Below are 18996 nucleotides of genomic sequence, written 5' to 3'. Positions count from 1 at the left end.
GGGAAAGTCCCTGCAGCTTTGTAAACCGAGCCTCTGCTCAGACCTTACTCAGTGCTCTGAGTATGTGGGTGAGGCCAGAAACTGGTCAGGCTCCATCCGGCACACACAAATGAATGATTGTCATTGTGTTGTCAGAACCAAGTGATTCACTACATGTGGAGACAATGCAGGTTCTTGTCAACACATTACTCAAATTGCAGTGGGTGTCAAATCAAAAATCCAATGTGACAGGTAGTGCCATTGAAGGAAACGTTGTATGGTTTCGTTTTGATGGCACCGTTCTCTGGTTCACATACTGCAGCTGAAAATGTGTGTCAGTTCATTTTATTCATCCTGCTGCTGCTGTTTCATTATTTGCAGTAGGTTCTCACCAATATCTGGTGACCGTGTGAGTGCAAATGCTGACATGAACTGAACAAGCTGCTCCATTAACAACTGCAAAATGATTCTCCACATTGTGATAAATGTGGACAAAAGAACACTGCATTTGGAGGAGCCTTGTGAGACTGTGAATTGGCCCAGACCAGAGTCCAAACTGACTTCCCTTAAAAGAAAATTGTTGTTGTAAAGGAACTGTTGAGGTACAAAGCACATCATGTATTTGATGGATTGGCTTGCCCAGATGAAGCTCAGATGTTCATGATTCCCAGAGGATGAATCCTATTGATTCTGGTGATCGCTAACCTTTTCATCTAGCTCCATCATCAGATTAAAAATATCTTTATGACCATATGTTGTCAGAAAAGTGCTGCATTATTACAGTTACTATGTTAATGTATTACTGTCCAAACCAACTGCTGCTCCTTCTCCGGAACTTGGATTTAATCCCACTTCCTGAGCAGTGCTGAGGTTTCGATTCTGGGCTACAAGTTACAGGGTGTTAAGGTTTCATTATTAGCATGTCAGCATACTGACACTACTATTTAGCTCAAACCACCAGTGTGTGCTAATTTTTTTTGCTGTTGATTAAAGTTTGGCAGCTGCTATTTGCACCAAAGTGTCAGTAGTCAACTATCTGAAGTGGTTAAAGTCGGGATTTTAACCTAAACCACAATCTTTTCTGAACTTAACCAAGTAGTTTTGGTGGCCTAAACCTAACCAGACTGCGACTGAAAACTGAATATAATGATAAATTGAAGATAATAAGGAGCAGCACAGTGGTACAATGGTTAACACCATTGCCTCACAGCAAGCCCATCTTTTTCTATAGACTAACAATGCAAGTTAGGTTAATTGGTGACTCTAAAGTTCCTGTGGGTGTGAATGGTTGTTTGTCTATATATGTATCACCCTGTGATGGACTGGACCCAGTATCAGCTGGGATAGGCTCCAGCCCCCAACGGATAAGCACGTATAGATAATGAACAGTAAATAGAGACTCAGTTAAGGTTTTATGGACTTTCCCAACAAATGAAGATCATTAGATGTTACAAGAATGAAAAAACCTTCCAGTGACTCTGGGCTTTCCTTGTGTTTCTTTGTTTTCCTCCCTGTCTTCCCCTCTGTCTCCCCCACCCTGTGAGTCTCTCACCTCATCAGGCACCTGGTTTTTCTTCACACCTGCTCCTCATCAACTCATCAGCTCGCTGCACAAAATCCCCCACTCTGCTCTCCTCTTGCTCTCGAGCCGCTCAGTATTGAACCCTAGTCTGAATATGTTTCCTCCTGCTAATCTATGTGTCCCCCTGCCTTCATTTATGTATACATTAGTGCAGCACAAAACAAAGCCTTAACAATATCAAAAGGGAAAATCTGGGCACCGTAAAAAAAAAAAACATTCTCACGATGGCAAAGGCCGAAATATTTAACACAGTGCTCGTCTATATTATTTTCTATATCTTTTGGACATAATTTGAAACTTTAAGAGCACACACACAGAGCAGCACAAGTGTGAGTTTAATCAAAATGTCACACAATGCTTTGATCAATCATCCATCCACTGAATTAGTTTTCTACGCTCAACAATACAAAATGTTTTGATCCTGGAAAAGAACACACTGTTCTAATCTTAATCTCACTGTGGGAATGTACTGTACAAACAAAGCTGTGTCACAACCTGGCTCAAATTTCACAGTAGAGAATCCGAACTTGTTTTGAGACGTGACAGTGTGGTTGGGAGCAGTCGAGGCGTCTCTTGTGCAGGCGTATTGTGCTGTGACGACAGCCTGACATCTAAGCTAAGTGGCTAACTTGAGGCTAGTTGCATGTTTCAAACGATCTGCCATGTTTGAGGTCGACAAATGATAATTTGCACCTTCTAGACCCCCTCAAATGACCCCACACTTTGTGCTTTGTGCAAGCAACATGTAATTATCTAACAACAGCAGGGACCAGCAGTGTCATCGATGTCTGCCTGTGACTTCATGTGGAGGTTTTTTCCAATCAACCAATCATAACTTGACTTTTCTCATCGACTGACATTTATATTTAACTACAGTTTTGAGGTGTTTGTAATTTACTTTCTTCCTCTACTCCACGTTTCAGACAGGAATGTCATAGTTTTTCATTTAACAGCCACAGTTAGTTACTTTTCTCATACAGTACAAAGTATGTACACTGTTGACAGTTTATTAGCTACACCTAGGTTTCGTGATCAATGTGTTTAAGGAGGTGTATCTTTTCAAGGTCCAGTGCGAAACCTGAGACTCATGAGCTGATTTTATCGGCAGGAAAATGTCCTTTAGCCTCCTCTGAGCGCTGAAAAGGTTTCAATCTGTGAGAGAGTGGCTTTATGTACAAAATGTTCTCAGCTGTAGTCGAGGTGTGCAGTTGTTAAGGATGTGGAGTGTTTCAACAGACTTCACAGATCAGGGAAGTGCATCATGCGGCTTCTCATTTGTTTTACTTTTAAACCATTTTCATGTGGCTTTTCCCAAGAAATATGATTCCATGAAACCTGCATTTTAATGCTGCTTCTGGCCCAGATTTTAATCTCAGCTCTTTCCTGCTTAGATAAACAAAGTGAAATGAAGTTGATGTTTTTTCACTGCTAATGACCGAAATTAACTGTTACTGTGCTGTTATGTTTAAAAAGATTTAACTTTGGATTAAATAAAGTTTAATTTCACATTTCACATTGTGCACATTTATCTCACCTGATATCCTCTAAACAAACGTCTCGAGGTTGTACTTTTGTTCAGTCAGTCAGGTTTGAGAGTGTAGCAGGATCGAATCCTGTGTTTTCAGATTTAACACTTATGCTACCTTTTTATATATGTATGTTTATATATTTGGACTGCGCCTTTAAAGACTGGGTTAGCAGTTAGACAGTGGGTTTATTAAAGGGGAATGAGGCTGATTGAGGCTACACCACAATACCAACAAAATAAAGCTAAACCTATGACAACTCTCCCACATTAAAAAGTCCACACAAAATCTACCTAAAATAAAGGAAGCGTTCCACTCTCTAATAAGTTTAGACTATCCTGTGGGAAGTTTAAAGCATACAAAACAAGCAAAGGTCATCCAGTGATTCTACCCTTTAATACACTTTAATAACAGACACAGGTGATATGAACACAACCAAACTGTAAAGGAAAGAGTGAAAACCTTGTCAAGAACTTCAACTCTAAAATAAGATATGACACCAAATGTGAAAAGTAAAACAGGTCAGGTGAGTAAATCATATTAATTTGTGAGGAATATTTTTATAACTTCACCTTTACGCTGCAGTGAGTAGTTGCATCATTTCATTCTGCTCTTGTTTTTTTCCTTTCTTCTTTAATTAGTCTAACAACACGTGACCTGCTGCATTTAAAAAGGGAAATTTTCCTGATGGTATTTTGCTGAGCAGGTTGTAAAATTAAAAGCCTGTTGGTGAGATGATTGTGGGAAAGTTGACCACATCAGCAGAGCTCATAATCTAAATATAGAAAACGTGGCATAGTGAGATAATGAATCAGAGTTAATGGCATGAATACACAATATTATTAGTAACGCTAATTATCTCAGATGTTGCTTGTCCCATTTCTTGATTTGTTTCCTGGTTTGGCTGCAACACGAGCCAGCTGAGACACGTGGATTCATTCATGGTCATTTAAAACTATAAGATGTGTTTAAGTAACAAGTATGATATTGCAACTCAGATGTATCAGTTACAGCTTCTTAACAATGATCCAGTATATTTTACATTACAACACATCAGATGTTGTCAGGGACAGAAGAGATTTATAAACTTCTTTCCATTATTGTCCCAGGTGTTTTCACAGTCCATCAACTTGAATAAAATGGAGGCAGGAGCTCACTGCCTGACTTTAATATGTCAAAATAAAAAAACAGATAACTGGACTGAACAGATTGATTTGATTCTCCTGGCTCTGTCCACAATAAAAATACATCTGCACACCAGCACCTCTACATCTCTACTAATTTGTCTTGCTTGTTTAATTCGTGACGAGCTCAAACAAGTTTTTCTATTTTCTGCTGCAACATGTAACGTGGACTAATAAAGATCTAATATCTTAAAAACTTAAACATAAAAATGTCACATTGTTTTACAGTATTTCCAATCTGTCAAGCTATCTTAAGATTTACAGACAAAACAATCATCTCATAGAATATGTGTTATATAGTCAGTGATTCAAAAAAAAAAATAGTTAAAGTTAGCTCATCTCAACAGATTCAACCTTAAAATGTTGCTTTTGTGCTCAAACATCTATTTTCTGCTGTGTAATAATGTAACACTGTAATGTCCTGTGAGTCAGTAAGAAGAGTTGGACCCACTCTGAGTCATTTCCTCACTTTTCCTCAGCTCTAACAATTGTCTGTCTGTGTGTGTTTGTGTGTGTAGATGACTCATAATCGTGCACGATGTGTCGTAGTTGTCGCAGGTGATGATGTTGTATCACCTGCAGCGCTGAAGAAAATTCCCTCACTCTGTTTTTCTGGTTGATCAGCTTTTGTGAAACCAGCTCTCAGCCTTTCACAACACACTGTCTGTGCTTCTTTAATCTTATTTTGAAGGTTGTAATTCCATGTGAGGATCTCAGTGTGTGAATGTTGCACAGGTTGAGTTTAGTTGTGTGAAACGTCTGTGTATCTGTAGGTCAGTTTAACAAGTGACACAGTGCTGGTGCCACTAGAAGTTAGATTTACCTCATAAAACAACTTCCATTAAGACTCAGACATGTTTAATTCACCAACAATGAAGACAATAATAGACAAATACAACAAATCTGCCTTTTTTTTTTTTAAACCTGAGCATCTTGAAGAGGAAGTATGACCATGGACAATCAGCTGTTCTGCTCCAAGAAAAGTCCCCTGTGGCCCAGAAAGTGTTTTCCCCATTGACACCTCCAACTGCAAACAAGGCTGATTTTTACTCTCTGTATTATGACTTTTTTTTAATCCACGGACATTACATTTGTAGAATTTTCCCTGATGCATCTCTGATGAAAACAAGGGAACAAATCTCTGTGATAAACTCTGTCTGTACAACATGGGCTAAACTTTACACATCTATTTTTGTATTAACTTGACAAAACAAACATTCCCTCTGACGTGTGAAGTGTTGTTGTTTATTCTTCTGAAAGACAAGGAAGAACTTGACAGAACAGGTTCAGCCTCCTGCAACACAGAGCTGATGTGTTTCTCAGAAAAATGAGGAAGCGAAGGGATGACTAACTTTTGTTTGCTAGTGTTCGGTAGATTAAAATTCTGATCCTTGATGTAAAATGACAACAACTCATCTGACTCAAAACCTGATCAGCATCTTCCTTGACACCCCGGCTTCATCTTGTTCATTGCACTGCTAAATGACATGCAGGTACAGTAATGAACTGTCCTGACAAATCACCTTATACAACATGTTACATTTTACTCACAGATGTTTAGTTGCACAGCTGAGAGCTGTATGATCAGGGAGAAAAATAGCTTCATCTCCTTTTCAACGATACAACAAACTATGCTGATTTAAGAGGGTTTTTGTTTCTACATGAAATGGCTCAAATGTTCTGGTGCACTGATTTTAGTGCATTTAACTTTGCTAACTTCAACTTAAAAGCCCGGAAAAGAAGGCAAGGTGGACTATTCAATTTGTATTTACTCAGATTTCTTTTCGTTTATTATTCTTGTTTGTGATTTGTGAATATTTTTTGGGACCGTGAAAGCTGAGCAATGTGATTGTGAAAGTTGTTTTTCTTTTCTTTTTTTTTTTGGACTTTTTTCCTTTTGTCTTTGTTTCTGAAAAGCGTCTTCAGGCTAAGATGATCATAAAGTACATCTCTCATAAATTTATGAGTTTTCCAAAAATATTGAGGTTAAAACATTCCCAGTTACAGCTCAGTCTGCAGCAGTAACCCCTCACTCCCTGCACGTTGCTCCAGCTGGGGGTAAATTCACATTAAATATAATAAATCACAGTCACAGCAGTCGAGGCCGCAGAACCAGAAAAACCAGAGCGACTGAGTGGTGCGAGAAACTGAATCTGCAGGGAGGAGCTGAACAGTAAACGGACTGTGCACACAGGACTATTTAAACCTGAAGCTCACTGAGCCAGCTGCATCTGATGTGGATGATCAGGACATTCAGCATGTCGACCTCAACAGGTGAGACAAGAGAACTAAATGATGCATCGCTCCACTGACTTTAATTTCAATCAGCTTTAATTATTCTGTGAATTTGAAACATATTGATATCAGACAAAACAGATGACTGAAAGCAGAAAACAAAAGTTTTGCTTTCATTTGAAATAACAATTAAAAGCTTTAATGTAATTAATGGTTGGAAATAACATATTTTATGGCATTAGCACGACTTCTGCAGTTATTGCAGTATTTCTAATTGGTCTTTAATTCTTCTGTTAGTGAATAATGACCTAAGTTATGGACAAGAGGGGCTTTTTTCTGTTTTGGCTGCAAGGGTTAATCAACAGTTTTAACATTTTAAATGTGTTTTCTAATCAGTTTAAGAAAACAGCTCAAACTGCAGGAGCATAGGTAAAAAAAAAAAAATGTATTTAAAAATAAAAATCTAAAATAAAATATTATTTAATATGTTCTCAGTAAAATGAAAGACTTTAAATCAAAATCTGTTACTTTGGTTAGTTATTTACTTAATTGTTATTTAGCTGGCAACAACCAGTCATTAAATTATTATATAAAATTATTCACATATTTTAATATCATTACTGGAGTGCTATTTATTTGTAGTATGCACAGACTCAGTAATTACCAGCCATTCTACTGCTGTGAGTAGTAACAGTGAGCAACGGTCTCCATGTGCTCTGAGTTTTCTACATTTTAATGTGTTAAATTTTTCAAAAAGAGAAGTTTTTCCCTTTTTCTAAACCTCTGAACTCCTGTCTGTGCTTTTTAAAAAATGATATAATAATGCAGAAACTACAGGCTGCATAGTTTCACTCCACAACAAACACAAAACCAGTTTAGATGTTGCTCGAACAGATCCGAACAAATGATATCAAGTGTACAATTTAAAATATTTTAAGCATGGCTGACAACAATCACATAGTTTGTCAGGGTCTGCTGCCTGTCTTCACTGTATTTAGATAAGGGCGATCAACTCAGACATTTAAACTATGCCTTTGTTTAACTTTAACCCTCATGGCTTTGACGCAAGCTGAGGACCTGGGTGACTCAAATATGTTTTTGAGACAGTATAAAACTATGTGAACAAGAATTTGCACTCAGATGGACCTGTTTCGGTTTCCCAGTCAGAAACATGGTGTCTGTGGAGGAGCAGTTCCGCTGCTGCATCTGTCTGGATATCTACACCGACCCCTGTATCGATCCCGTGTGGACACAACTTCTGCCTAGGACTGCATCGAGGGCTTCTGGGATACGAAGGACAAGTCAGAGTGTCCGCTGTGCAAGGAGACGTTCAGAAAACGTCCAGAACTGAGGATCAACAGAGGATTTGCTGATATGATTGAATTCATTAAAAGGTTTGTTTTCGATATTATCACCAGGACTCCGTATATTCTGGGTCTTTCATGTGTTCTCAAGCAAAATATTTGACTTTAAGTGAAATTTAACTTAATTGAATCCAAATCAAAAGGTCTCTGTCGCCGCCGCCAACACCAGAGGAGGATGTCGAAGTTGGAAACAATCCCCAAACCCAGTTCCCTGACGCTGAAACGGTTCCCTGCGACGTGTGCCACGGGAACAACTCTACGTCAGTCAAGTCGTGCCTCGTGTGCCAGGCGTCTTACTGCGAAATCCACCTCGCGCCTCACCTGAGGGACCCCGCCCTGCAGAGGCACCGCCTGACGGACCCGGCCACCTTCACCTCCAGCCACCTCTGCAGGAACCACAACAAGCCGCTGACGATGTTCTGCAAGAAGGACCAGACGCCGGTGTGCGAGAAATGCCAAGAGAGGGACCACAAACGCCACGAGGTTGTCCCCATGGAGAAGGCAAGCAAGAGGATCAAGGTGAGGAGAGGTTTATTTCATTCATCTACTTCCTTTAAAGTCCTTTAAAATATGAAAATATGTAGCTATCTTTGTGTTTAGATGTTTTTTGTTCATTTTCAGCGCATTATATCGAAAATGTTCTACTTTTCTAACCTTTTGCAGACTCGCTTGAGGGCAACAAAGGCCGACATTCAACTGATGATTCAGGCCAGGCTGAGAAAAATGCAGGAGATCAAGAATTCAGTGGACCTGAGCAAAGTAAGTTCTGCAAAGGTTCACAGATGAACGCTCGGAAAGAGTCAATTCATTGAGTTCTTCTGTAAAATTTACTAATGCCATCGTCTCAAATTGACAGAAAGTCACAGAGAGAGAGATTCAGAGTAGCGCTCAGGTCTGCACGGCACTGATAACCGCCGTCCAGAGACACCAGGCTGGGCTGGTGGAAGAGCTGGAGGAGAGGCAGGGCAAGGCCGAGAGGAGGGCGGAGGAGCTGCTGGACGAGCTGGAGCAGGAAATCAACGAGCTGCAGATAAGGAGCAGCGAGCTGCAGCACCTGGAGCTCACCCAGAATCCCTCTCCACCTCCTACAGGTTAGATACCCATGCTGCTTTTCAGTATATCCAATGCTACTTTGAAATATTAAACACTGTTCTTATGAGAAAACCCATGTCTCTTCCCTTTTCTAGAGCTTTCCGTCGCTCAGTAGACTCCCAGCCACCAGAGAGTGGTCTGAGGTGGCATTTCACTCCGATAACTGTGTGGGGACGGTGAGGAGAGCCGTCTCTAAGCTGGTGGATGTTTGTCAGGAAGTTGCTAACAGACTGACCGCAGAAGGTCAGTAATGCTTTGGCAGAAACATGATATCCGCTTTACAAAATGACCAAAGATTCAAGGGTGTGTTGTAGAAACAAATGCATGAAAATAACATTTCATCTACCTTTTGTTGCAGAGGCAGACAAGATGAATCAGTATGCAGGTATGTTCACACTCATACATCCTTATTTCAGTAACCTTGTTAAATCATAATTAATCAGCTCCTCTTTTTATCATTCAACTTAAAGTTTTTCTTCTTTGTCTCTGCAGTGGATGTGACTCTGGATCCTGAGACTGCTTCAGGATGGTTGACCCTGTCTCCAGACGGAAAGAAGGTATTGTCTTATTCAAAATGTATAAAGACCACAGTCTTCTTCCCTGTATCGGCAAATGAATATTTCTTCAGAGTAGTTTTGGGATTTCTCACATCTGAGACACTGAGAAGGAACATGTGCTGGTTTTTGTGACATCTTTTGCTCTAGCACAGCAGGTAGAGCTAAAAGTGGTCGAGGTTTTTGTAGAAAATCATCCTCCTGTTGTGTCCGACAGAGATAGAGGTGGAAGTAATGAGACACATCCTGACATGAAAATTGGACAAGTTTGGTTTGGGATTTAGGTGCAAGATGAAGCTAGAAATGATTGTGAAGATGATGATGAAGCTGAAAATCAGTAGTGACAATGATAACAAGATGATTATAAAAATGACTGTTATTGGTCCACAGGTGAGCCTTAGCTGCCAGAAGAAGAAGGCCTCGCTCCCAGACAGCCCTCAGCGGTTTGACTCTTGCGTCTGTGTTTTGGGGAAACAGAGCTTCACATCTGGAAGACGCTACTGGACTGTTCAGGTAGGAGCATCAAAATACACTTCAAGTATACCTCAACAAATCAAATTCAGTGTGTTCTCAAAGGCACAAATCTCATTACTTACTGTGGAGTGGAACAGCCTGGACACCTCTCTACAATCAAACCCATGTATGGGGTGCCATTAGGGTCAAACTTCCACCTTTTTTCCATTCAACAGCTAACTTAAATTTGACTTTACAGGTACTAGTTTACTGTATTTTCCAGTTGAAATAACATTTTATTTACCGTAATATTTTTCATGAGAAAAGCATAAAAATGCCACAAGACACAGGATATATCACAATCTTTACTTTCATTTCAACATGTAGTAAATTCAAGCACACAGGACCTTATTTTTGTAAAGCACATAATTTCATTCTTGATGTCTCTGGTTCTGTCGTTTCCTGTCTAATTCAGTATTTTGTACATTGTGTTCAAGGTTGGAGATAAAACAGACTGGGATCTTGGTGTAGCGAGGGAGTCCATCAACAGAAAGGGCGCCATCACGGTGCGCCCCGACAGCGGTTACTGGGCGATCTGCAGGCGTAAAGGAGGCAGTCTGAGCGTTTGCACCAGCCCCTCCGTCACCCTACATCTCCAAGAGACCCCTCAGAAAGTGGGCGTGTTCCTGGACTACGAGGAAGGGTCGGTGTCTTTCTACGACGCAGAAGCAAAGACTCACATCTACACCTACAGCGGGTGCACCTTCACTGAGCCCCTCTACCCGTACTTTAACCCCTGTCTTCAAGAAAACGGGAAGAACACCGCCCCGGTGGTTATCTGTCCTGTGGAGGGAGGCGTCAGAGAAGGACAGGACATAATCATTGAGTCGGACGTATGATGTGTCATAAGAAAGGAATATTTTTAAACCTATTTTGGTTTGATTCATCTTTTTTTTTTTTCATTTATTGTACTGTAATAGTATTTGCGCAACACTGACCTGCAACAGGCCGAAACTTCATCATCATCTGTGTTTTTAATAACACAACAATACTTGACAAACACACTTTTACTGCCTATAAGATGTCAGAAACTGATACTGAACTGTTTACCTTATCATCCTAAAAGAAGACTTGTGTATAGAAATGTTTTAAATGTTGAAGGCACTGCCAAACTAAAAAATAAAAACTGAATTTGTGCAAATTGTGTCAATTTTGTTTGTCATTTATTCATCCTTCATTCACAACAATTTCAACACGTGTATTAACTGCAAAGACTTATGCACCTGCTCTTTATAACCAAACGTGCTGTGGCTGTCATATGTCAACTGTTGATGAATGCTAGGCGAGTCTGGGCATTGTTGTTGTTGTTGTTTTAGTCTATTCAGTCTTGAATGTCTTCTCACTTCCACACATACAGGTGATTTAATTTGTGTTGGAAAGTACCGAAGCCTGTTTTAACTACAGTGCACTGACCCTACACAGCTCAGACAAAATTACAAACTAAACAAGTGTGGTGGTGATTTTGTGGTGATTCATCTACATGACCTGGTCATGAGAAGCTTGAAGGTGAAGGTACCTATCTGTTCAGCAATTATGCAGTGAAACTTTAAGACAGTCGTTTAATTAATCAATCTAATTTGATTTGATGTTTTAACAGAAACCTACTTGGATTCTTGGCACTGTTTATGCCACATCCTGACCGACAGGATATTGTCTCAGCTGTGACACCACACCGTTGTGGTATTCAGGTTAAACAATTCAAACAAAGCACACCTCATCTCACCTGTTTCTTCATCTCAGTGCCAGTAACAACAACAAATCTGGGTTCTTTAATTAAAAACCACCAAGAATGTTGTCAGGCGCTCTTTCTTTCCTCCCTCTGTGGTGCAAACCAGTTCTCAGTAGTGAAATGTTACCAAGCACAGTTACTCAAGCACAAATCTATACTTGTATTTCAGTCATATGGTCCTTTGAAATACTCCACTGTTTCTCAAACCTGGAACAACTGAAATGTGCTAAATCAGATAAATAATTGGAATTAAATGGAATTAAAACAAAATTAGCAATAAAAAATCTAGCTATTATGAGCCTTCTAATTACAGAAAATGCTAGATTTTTCCCCACAGAGAGGAGATATAGCAGTTTGAGGCGGAGTGTTTCTGTTCCGCCATGTGTGATATCTGAGGTAAAAGAGAGAGAATGGGGAGGGAGGGGAAACAGGTCCAGCAGGGGGTCGAGGAGAAGTGAGAACAGAAGGGCTGTGATGCTCGTGATGTGATTAAACGTCTGTTCAAACACAGGGGTTTCCTGGAACAGAGAGATAGTTAGAGAGAGAGAGAGAAAGAGATGGGGAAAAGAGAGGGAGAGGAGCAGAGATAAAGCTGAAGGTGACGGGGGAACCAGGGGTCTGGGATGCTTCAACTTTACTGAGGCAAGCTGGTTTCTATACGTCGCTGCAGAGCCGACACTTAAAGTGAGAGGTGGGTGTTTTTACAGCAGTATTCTTACTTTGTATCAGTGTTGTTTTTGTGAAAATGCTATGTTATATGTAATTGTTATTGTTGGGTTTGTTCTTAAGGTGGTAACTGTGGGGATTCATCCAATACTGCTAAAATGATATGAGAGCTCCTCAGTAATTTCTACCAAACTCCCCTAGTTTCAAACTAGATTTAAGGCTGTTACCTGCAGTGCATGAAAAGTAAACTGCATATATTTCAGTGCAGATACAGTATTTGCACCTCCTGCTCAAACAGTGACTGAGCTGGTATTGTAATATCTGTATTTATAGTGTTTGTTCCTGTGTGGTTGTGTAAAGGAATTTAAGTGCAGACACAGGGATTAAATTGGAGAGGTGATTGGGGGGAGAGGGAGTGGGAGTGTTTACCCACAGATGGCCTCTCGGTGGTGGGATTGTGATAGTCCACTGTCCCCCCTCCTGGGTTCAGCTGGCAGCGCTCACGCGGGGCCTCTTCCTGGCCAAAGCATTACCTCATCGCTGCTTCTTCGACTTATTTTCTTCTTCAACATTCAACACTTTCTCCTCCATCTTGCTTGACCGTAGAAGACAAGTTTTTTACTTGCATATAGTAGTTTTTGTGTCTGAATATTAGGTCAAAACTTTCTTGTATTAATCAACAATTCTCTGAAATATTAAACATGATGCACACAGTGTAAAAGCCTCTTAAAGGCTGAACTGAACTTCAGTCCTGTCAGTTTTCATTTCCAGAACGTTTTGTGCAAATTTTCATGTGCAGAATTGTTTCCTGTGATTTACTGCTTCAAACAGGCCTGAAGCCTTTGACAGCTGCCAAACCAGTTTGTATTCTGTGTCAGCATCCAGCTGGCTGATGGCTGTTCCTGCTGAGGTGTGAGGAAGTGGAGAACCTCCATCTATACTGTGCATACAAGGACATCCTGCTGTTATGGGAAGCCACTGTCTTGGCGCCAACTGATATTCCTCTCTAGAGAGACTCCTCGTCCGCCCCGGATTGTTAAAATCATTTAATGTCCTGTGATGTCTCTTGGTTGAAGGGTGAAACGATGATCCTGTTGCTAAAGTGAGGTGCACTCCAAGAAGATACATTACTCGCTGAAGATTTGTGGTGGCCATATTGTCGCTATTTTGGGAGTAAAAAACACCAGCACTCCAAAGCTCAACATCATTCAGAGCTATGCCCTGTCCATCTCTTCCCTCGTTGCCATACCTTGCTCCCCGTTTGGTCTTTTTTGTTGGACTGCTGCTTCTCGTCCATTGGGGGCCCTCAGAGGTCAACTGCCAGAATGACACAGAACCGATCGTGTTGGAGGGGAAGTGTCTGGTGGTGTGCGACTCCACCCCCTCAGCTGAGCCATCGGGTAACGCTCTGGGCATGTCGGTGAGGTCGGGAACCGGACGGGTGGCATTCTCAGCCATCCGCAACACCAATCATGAACCCTCGGAAATGAGCAACCGCACCATGACCATCTACTTCGACCAGGTGGGTCTCAACAGTCTGTGTGGGTAGATGGCCACAGCATTTGTTAACACTGATTGCACAGCCCAGATGTTCGTCTCTCTTACGGTTTTGGTTTGGATTCATGTCCTCAACCTGTTTTATTTGTCCAAATCCTCTTATGCACTAGACTAGATTGATTCTGCTACTAATTCTCCAGCAGAGAGGACAAGGACTCTATTCTACACAATTTGGTAAATACCTCCTAAATTATATGGATAAATACGATTGAAGAAATACAAATCCAAGTGCAGAATGAGGCCTCACCCTCTTTCTGAAATGCAGAAAGTTGAGAAAAAAACAGAGACACATCGTCATCCAAATCCCAAGAGGTTGTTTGGTCAGGATGAGTGGATTCTCAGTCAGTCTTTGTGACCCTGAGTCAAGGTTTCCACAAGATTTGGTACCTGGTAACCTCCCATTAAGCCACAAGAACATTAGCAAGGTCCAACACTGACGATAAGTGAAAGGGGTCAAGCTTTGTCATCCTATCAGTTAGACTGGAACTAAAAGCATAAGGGCAGGGATGGACACATCATTTTTACGTCCTGCCATCGTGGTACTTGGTATGAGGAACATTTTGTGCTCATGCTGACGTCTGCAGACACATTCTTTTGAACACAATAACAGTAAAAACTTAATACCTACACCACTGGTGCCACATGTGATGATCTGATTAGATTTTGGTTCACCTTGCTGCATAAACCTGAATTTCCTTGAGGCAAGAATAATGTTTTTGAAAGCTTCCTTAGCATTCTTGATGACAAACGACTAGCACCATGAGCACTCATGTTCTTGTCTTGGAAATCATGACGGGACATACGCCAGCCTAATTGCCTCTAGATGAAAGGTCAGGGAATTACCAAAGTCAATAGGATACATTCACTAAAGGATTATGAGTGTCTGTACAAAATTACATGGTGATCCATCCAACAGTTGTTGAGATATTTTAGTCTGGATCAAACTGGCGGACTGACTGCCTCTTGCTGTTCTAACCAGGCAGGATTTATTCCCAACTGAAATCCCCGATCACTGTGAACACAGAGGGTACATTGTGCTTTTGCCAACAAAGGCTGTTATTACGTTACAATTGGAGTCTGAGTCAGTGTCAAATAACAGGAGGCTTCTCAACAAACACAAACTGCACATGTCACATGTTAATTAATTAGTGTTTATTTGCATGTACCTGAGAATATAGCTCAATAGCAATACTGAGTGCTGATGCTAATAAATGGATGTGATGTCTAGGAGCCGTTGAAGAAATCTAAGACTGTAATTATACACAAACCAGACCAGCAATGATTTGTCATGTCTGGTTTTTGTCCTGCAGCTTGTGTATCAAACACCAAGAACATTTTGTTCAGATCCTCCCACTTTTGTTCTTCTTCCCTGTTTTAAAGTGAGACTCCACAGACTAAACTTCTTTGAAAAAACAGGAAACTATTTCCCTGTATTGTGTATTTTTGATCAAATATTCAAAGATTTTATGGTGTAACAGTAGTTTTTTTAATTTATTCTTTCTTTTCTTTTCAGATCTTAGTAAATGTTGGCAGCCATTTTGATCCAGCAAGGAGTATCTTTGTGGCCCCCAGAAAAGGAGTCTACAGTTTCAGCTTTCATGTGGTCAAAGTTTACAACCGGCAGACAATACAAGTAAGATTAAATAAATAAGATGCTATTTAGTGAGCTTTAGAGGTGCTGGTAGGTGGATTTTATAAGATAAGCTAAGCAAATATTTCACAAATGTCAAACTATTCCTTTAAAAAGAAATGACACTTTTAATAAACCCTAAGTTTCTCTGATTTATCATGGCAATTTGAGTTACTTGATAACTGTAGTTGCTGGTTCACCCACATATAACTTTTACAGCACCTGCTCCAACCTCTAATCATGTAATTAGATTACATTGTTGACATTTAAACCAATCCACCTCAGGTTTAGAAAATTCTCTGTAGCCAACGGGCAAACAATACCTCCATACAACTAAGTTGATAAATGTAAAAGCTAAAGATCTTGTAAAGATGACATTTTAATGCCATGTCTTCTGACCTTAATTTCCCTGCAAATGTCCTTTAAAATTTCACCTTCCCATCTTCTCACCTGTTTTTCTCAGGTGAGTTTGGTTCTCAACGGCTGGCCTGTGATCTCAGCCTTTGCAGGTGACCAGGACGTGACCAGGGAAGCCGCCACCAACGCTGGGCTGGTGATGATGGAGAGAGGAGACAAGGCTTACCTCAAACTGGAGAGGGGGAACCTGATGGGAGGGTGGAAGTATTCCACTTTCTCCGGGTTTCTGGTGTTCCCCTTGTAGGGTGGGCTGAGGTAGGATGGAAGATGATTTTCCTGTCATAGCCAAGGGTGAGTTGGGGAGGGCATGGGGTATAAAATAAAGATTGTTTCAGGGCAAGTGTTGCTTTAAAGCCCTTGATGCAGAGGAGGCATCAGTGGATACTGATTGAGGTCCACGCCGAAGTTGGAAGCGACAGTAAACTGCTTTGATGCATCGTCATACGTATCAGATGAGTGGGTGAATTCACTTTGCACCAAATAATCCTGAATGTAATTTACATTTCCATTGCACTTAAGGCTTATTGTCTGTTGTCCGATTACTGTAACGTGTCGTATACGCTTGCTCACACCGGGTTTATGATTTTTCTTTAATGCATGAAATCTGTGGCAAACATTTGTGGCAATAAAGAAAATTACTGTGCCCAATTTCTGCCTCATATCTATCTATCTATCTATCTATCTATCTATCTATCTATCTATCTATCCAGTTAATAGTATCTTTAAGAAGATCTAACCTCTCACCCCCATCTAAGTCATGGAACTACTTGACAGTTCCTATACCTTGAGGGCTTTGGGGAATGTAAATAGTAATGTTGCCATAAAGTTGGTAATCTGCTTAAATTTGGGGATTATGTGAGAAAACTGACACATGTCTGTACTGTAGATATGAAGCTAATGTAGCAGGCTAGCTTAGCTTAGCACAAAGACTAGAAACAGGGGGAAACAGCTAGGCTAGCTCATTGGCATGTTAGCTTGCTTGTTGAGTTTCAAAGTGTGCTCCCAGGCCTCCTTTCATCATTTTTGTCGCAGGCTGCTTCTGTTTGTGGATAATCATGCTTTTAAAACTACAATTCCCATAATGCTTTAAGGAGACGTAAACAGGACAGAAACAGTTTCCATGGATTTAGCGAGTTTTCTGTGGGCCGCAACTCGATCCCTGTTATGTTAACGTGTGTTTGTTCATATTTTGACAAACTAGCATCATGAAAAAACACGCCGAATTAGCTATTAGCAGTTCCTGGTTGCAGTGGATTCACGGATAGACACACAGCTGTCACTTTATAACTTTGATACCGAGGACAACTTAAAAACGTGATGATTCTCAGGCAAGTTCTGCAGCTTATAGCAATGTCTTTTTTTCTATGATTTCTAGGCGGATTAACGGACGTTTATTGACGAGATAGAGATAAACTCGGGACGTATAAGTCTCACTGAATGTAAAAATATGTGTATAATGTCCGTGTGTTCTGGTTTGATTGACTTAGGACTCCGGGAAGGAGCATGCATTTCTGGATAGGCGCTGTTTGAAAACCCCTGCTTTAGGTAAGAGTTTACACAGTGATGCTACAGGAGACTGCAGTGAAAGTTAGCTTCACCCAGACAAGTGGCTTAAAAGGCTTCGCACACATATGAATGTGGTGAGAATGCATAAAACTTTTTTCTTTTTTCACTCCTTAAGTATAAAACTTTATGTTTACACCTAATTGACAATACTAGTTTTTGATTTATTCAGCTGTAGTTTTGACATGTTTAATTTTAGTTGCATAAAGAGTGTGCTAAGCTACTTAAGGTCTAAAGTATAACATCATATTTGAGTTGTATTTCAGCTTCCATAATTTTGCTTTAATCAGCGTCCATTGAGGCTAATAAACTTGCTGCGCCCTAGATTGCTAAGTATTATTACAAACCCTCTATTATTAGTGTATGTGGGTGTGCAGTGGTACAGTTCATTAACCTAACAGCTTGCACATTTAGTTGTCTGACAAGGACATGCTTACCACATGTCCTTGGTAAATGCTGATGCTGTTGTGGCCTCTAAACCACCTCTACTACACTTTACATCTGCTCCATTAATCATTTGCTGCAGACAGACGGTTGTTCTGTAAATAGTGGGTGACCCTACTGTGTGCCCCAAGAGGGTATAGAGGGTAAATGAGGGCAAAAAGTGTCCACACTCTATTACTGATACTCCTCTCACATAGAGCACTGCATCAGCATCATATCAAAATACCTTTCAATTATTAAAATTGCAGCTTTATTGTAAAAACCTTAAATTATACATACATCCCTGTGTGAGTTTGTTGTCCCCGCTGACGCACAGAGACCGTGCGTCTCTCTGCAGTGGATCCGGTGGCAGATGGAGGACTGGCAGCGAAGGAAAGGTTTCGGTGCCAGAAGCCTACTGAGTTCACACTGGACCGTCACAACCGATTAGTCTCAACGCCCCTGGTGCACAGCAGAGGCCTGTGTTAGCACTTGAGATTCGTGTCTGGAGTACAAAACAATGTGAAGACTCCAAAAACTAGATAAACACCACGATCTGATCACAGATAATAATAACACAAAACCACTATAACAACAACAAATGACATTTTTCATATAAATTCATTTGAATTTGGATTATTTTCTTCTTGAGATAAAGTTATGGCATGCATCTAATTGGGTTTGATGTCTTTGACAGTCATTTTTTGTTGTTGGAAAAATTTCATTGGTGAACTGAAAGTGCTGCTTTCTAATAAATAGAGGACGTCATGGGTGGATGTCAGTAATAAACAGCACAGCTGAACAGAAAAACAGGAGCGCCACCTACAGACACTCAGAGTTCACCAACAGACAACTAAAGGAAACCTATTCACAGATGACAGAGCACAAACATGGCACTAATTTGTCACCAAAATACAGCTGAACTTATGTTATTTCTTCATCAAGTTCTTCATCAAGTTATTTTGTTGTGTAATCCATTAAA

General features: G+C 40.5%; 1 protein-coding gene and 1 pseudogene across 2 annotated transcripts; both read left to right on the top strand.

Annotated features, from left to right (window-relative positions):
* The first annotated feature begins 7672 nt into the window (after positions 1-7672).
* Positions 7673-11170, top strand: LOC108890723 (E3 ubiquitin-protein ligase TRIM39-like; annotated as a pseudogene).
* Positions 11171-12268: 1098 nt separating this feature from the next.
* On the top strand, positions 12269-16676 carry si:dkeyp-74b6.2 (cerebellin-1). 2 transcript variants are annotated; one of them, XM_018687750.2, is made up of 4 exons: positions 12269-12449; positions 13303-13946; positions 15495-15614; positions 16075-16676. In XM_018687750.2, exons 2-4 carry the CDS (start codon positions 13641-13643, stop codon positions 16270-16272), a joined length of 624 nt encoding a protein of 207 aa, XP_018543266.1. In that variant the 5' UTR covers positions 12269-12449; positions 13303-13640; the 3' UTR covers positions 16273-16676. The 2 variants fall into 2 exon arrangements, with proteins under 2 accessions (XP_018543266.1, XP_018543265.1); XM_018687749.2 differs by having other exon boundaries at positions 13256-13946.
* The last annotated feature ends 2320 nt before the right edge of the window (positions 16677-18996 follow it).

Source organism: Lates calcarifer, linkage group LG14, assembly GCF_001640805.2.
Source record: "Lates calcarifer isolate ASB-BC8 linkage group LG14, TLL_Latcal_v3, whole genome shotgun sequence".
NCBI classification, from domain to species: Eukaryota; Metazoa; Chordata; class Actinopteri; family Centropomidae; genus Lates; species Lates calcarifer.
This window is presented reverse-complemented; position numbering and strand designations above follow the sequence as displayed.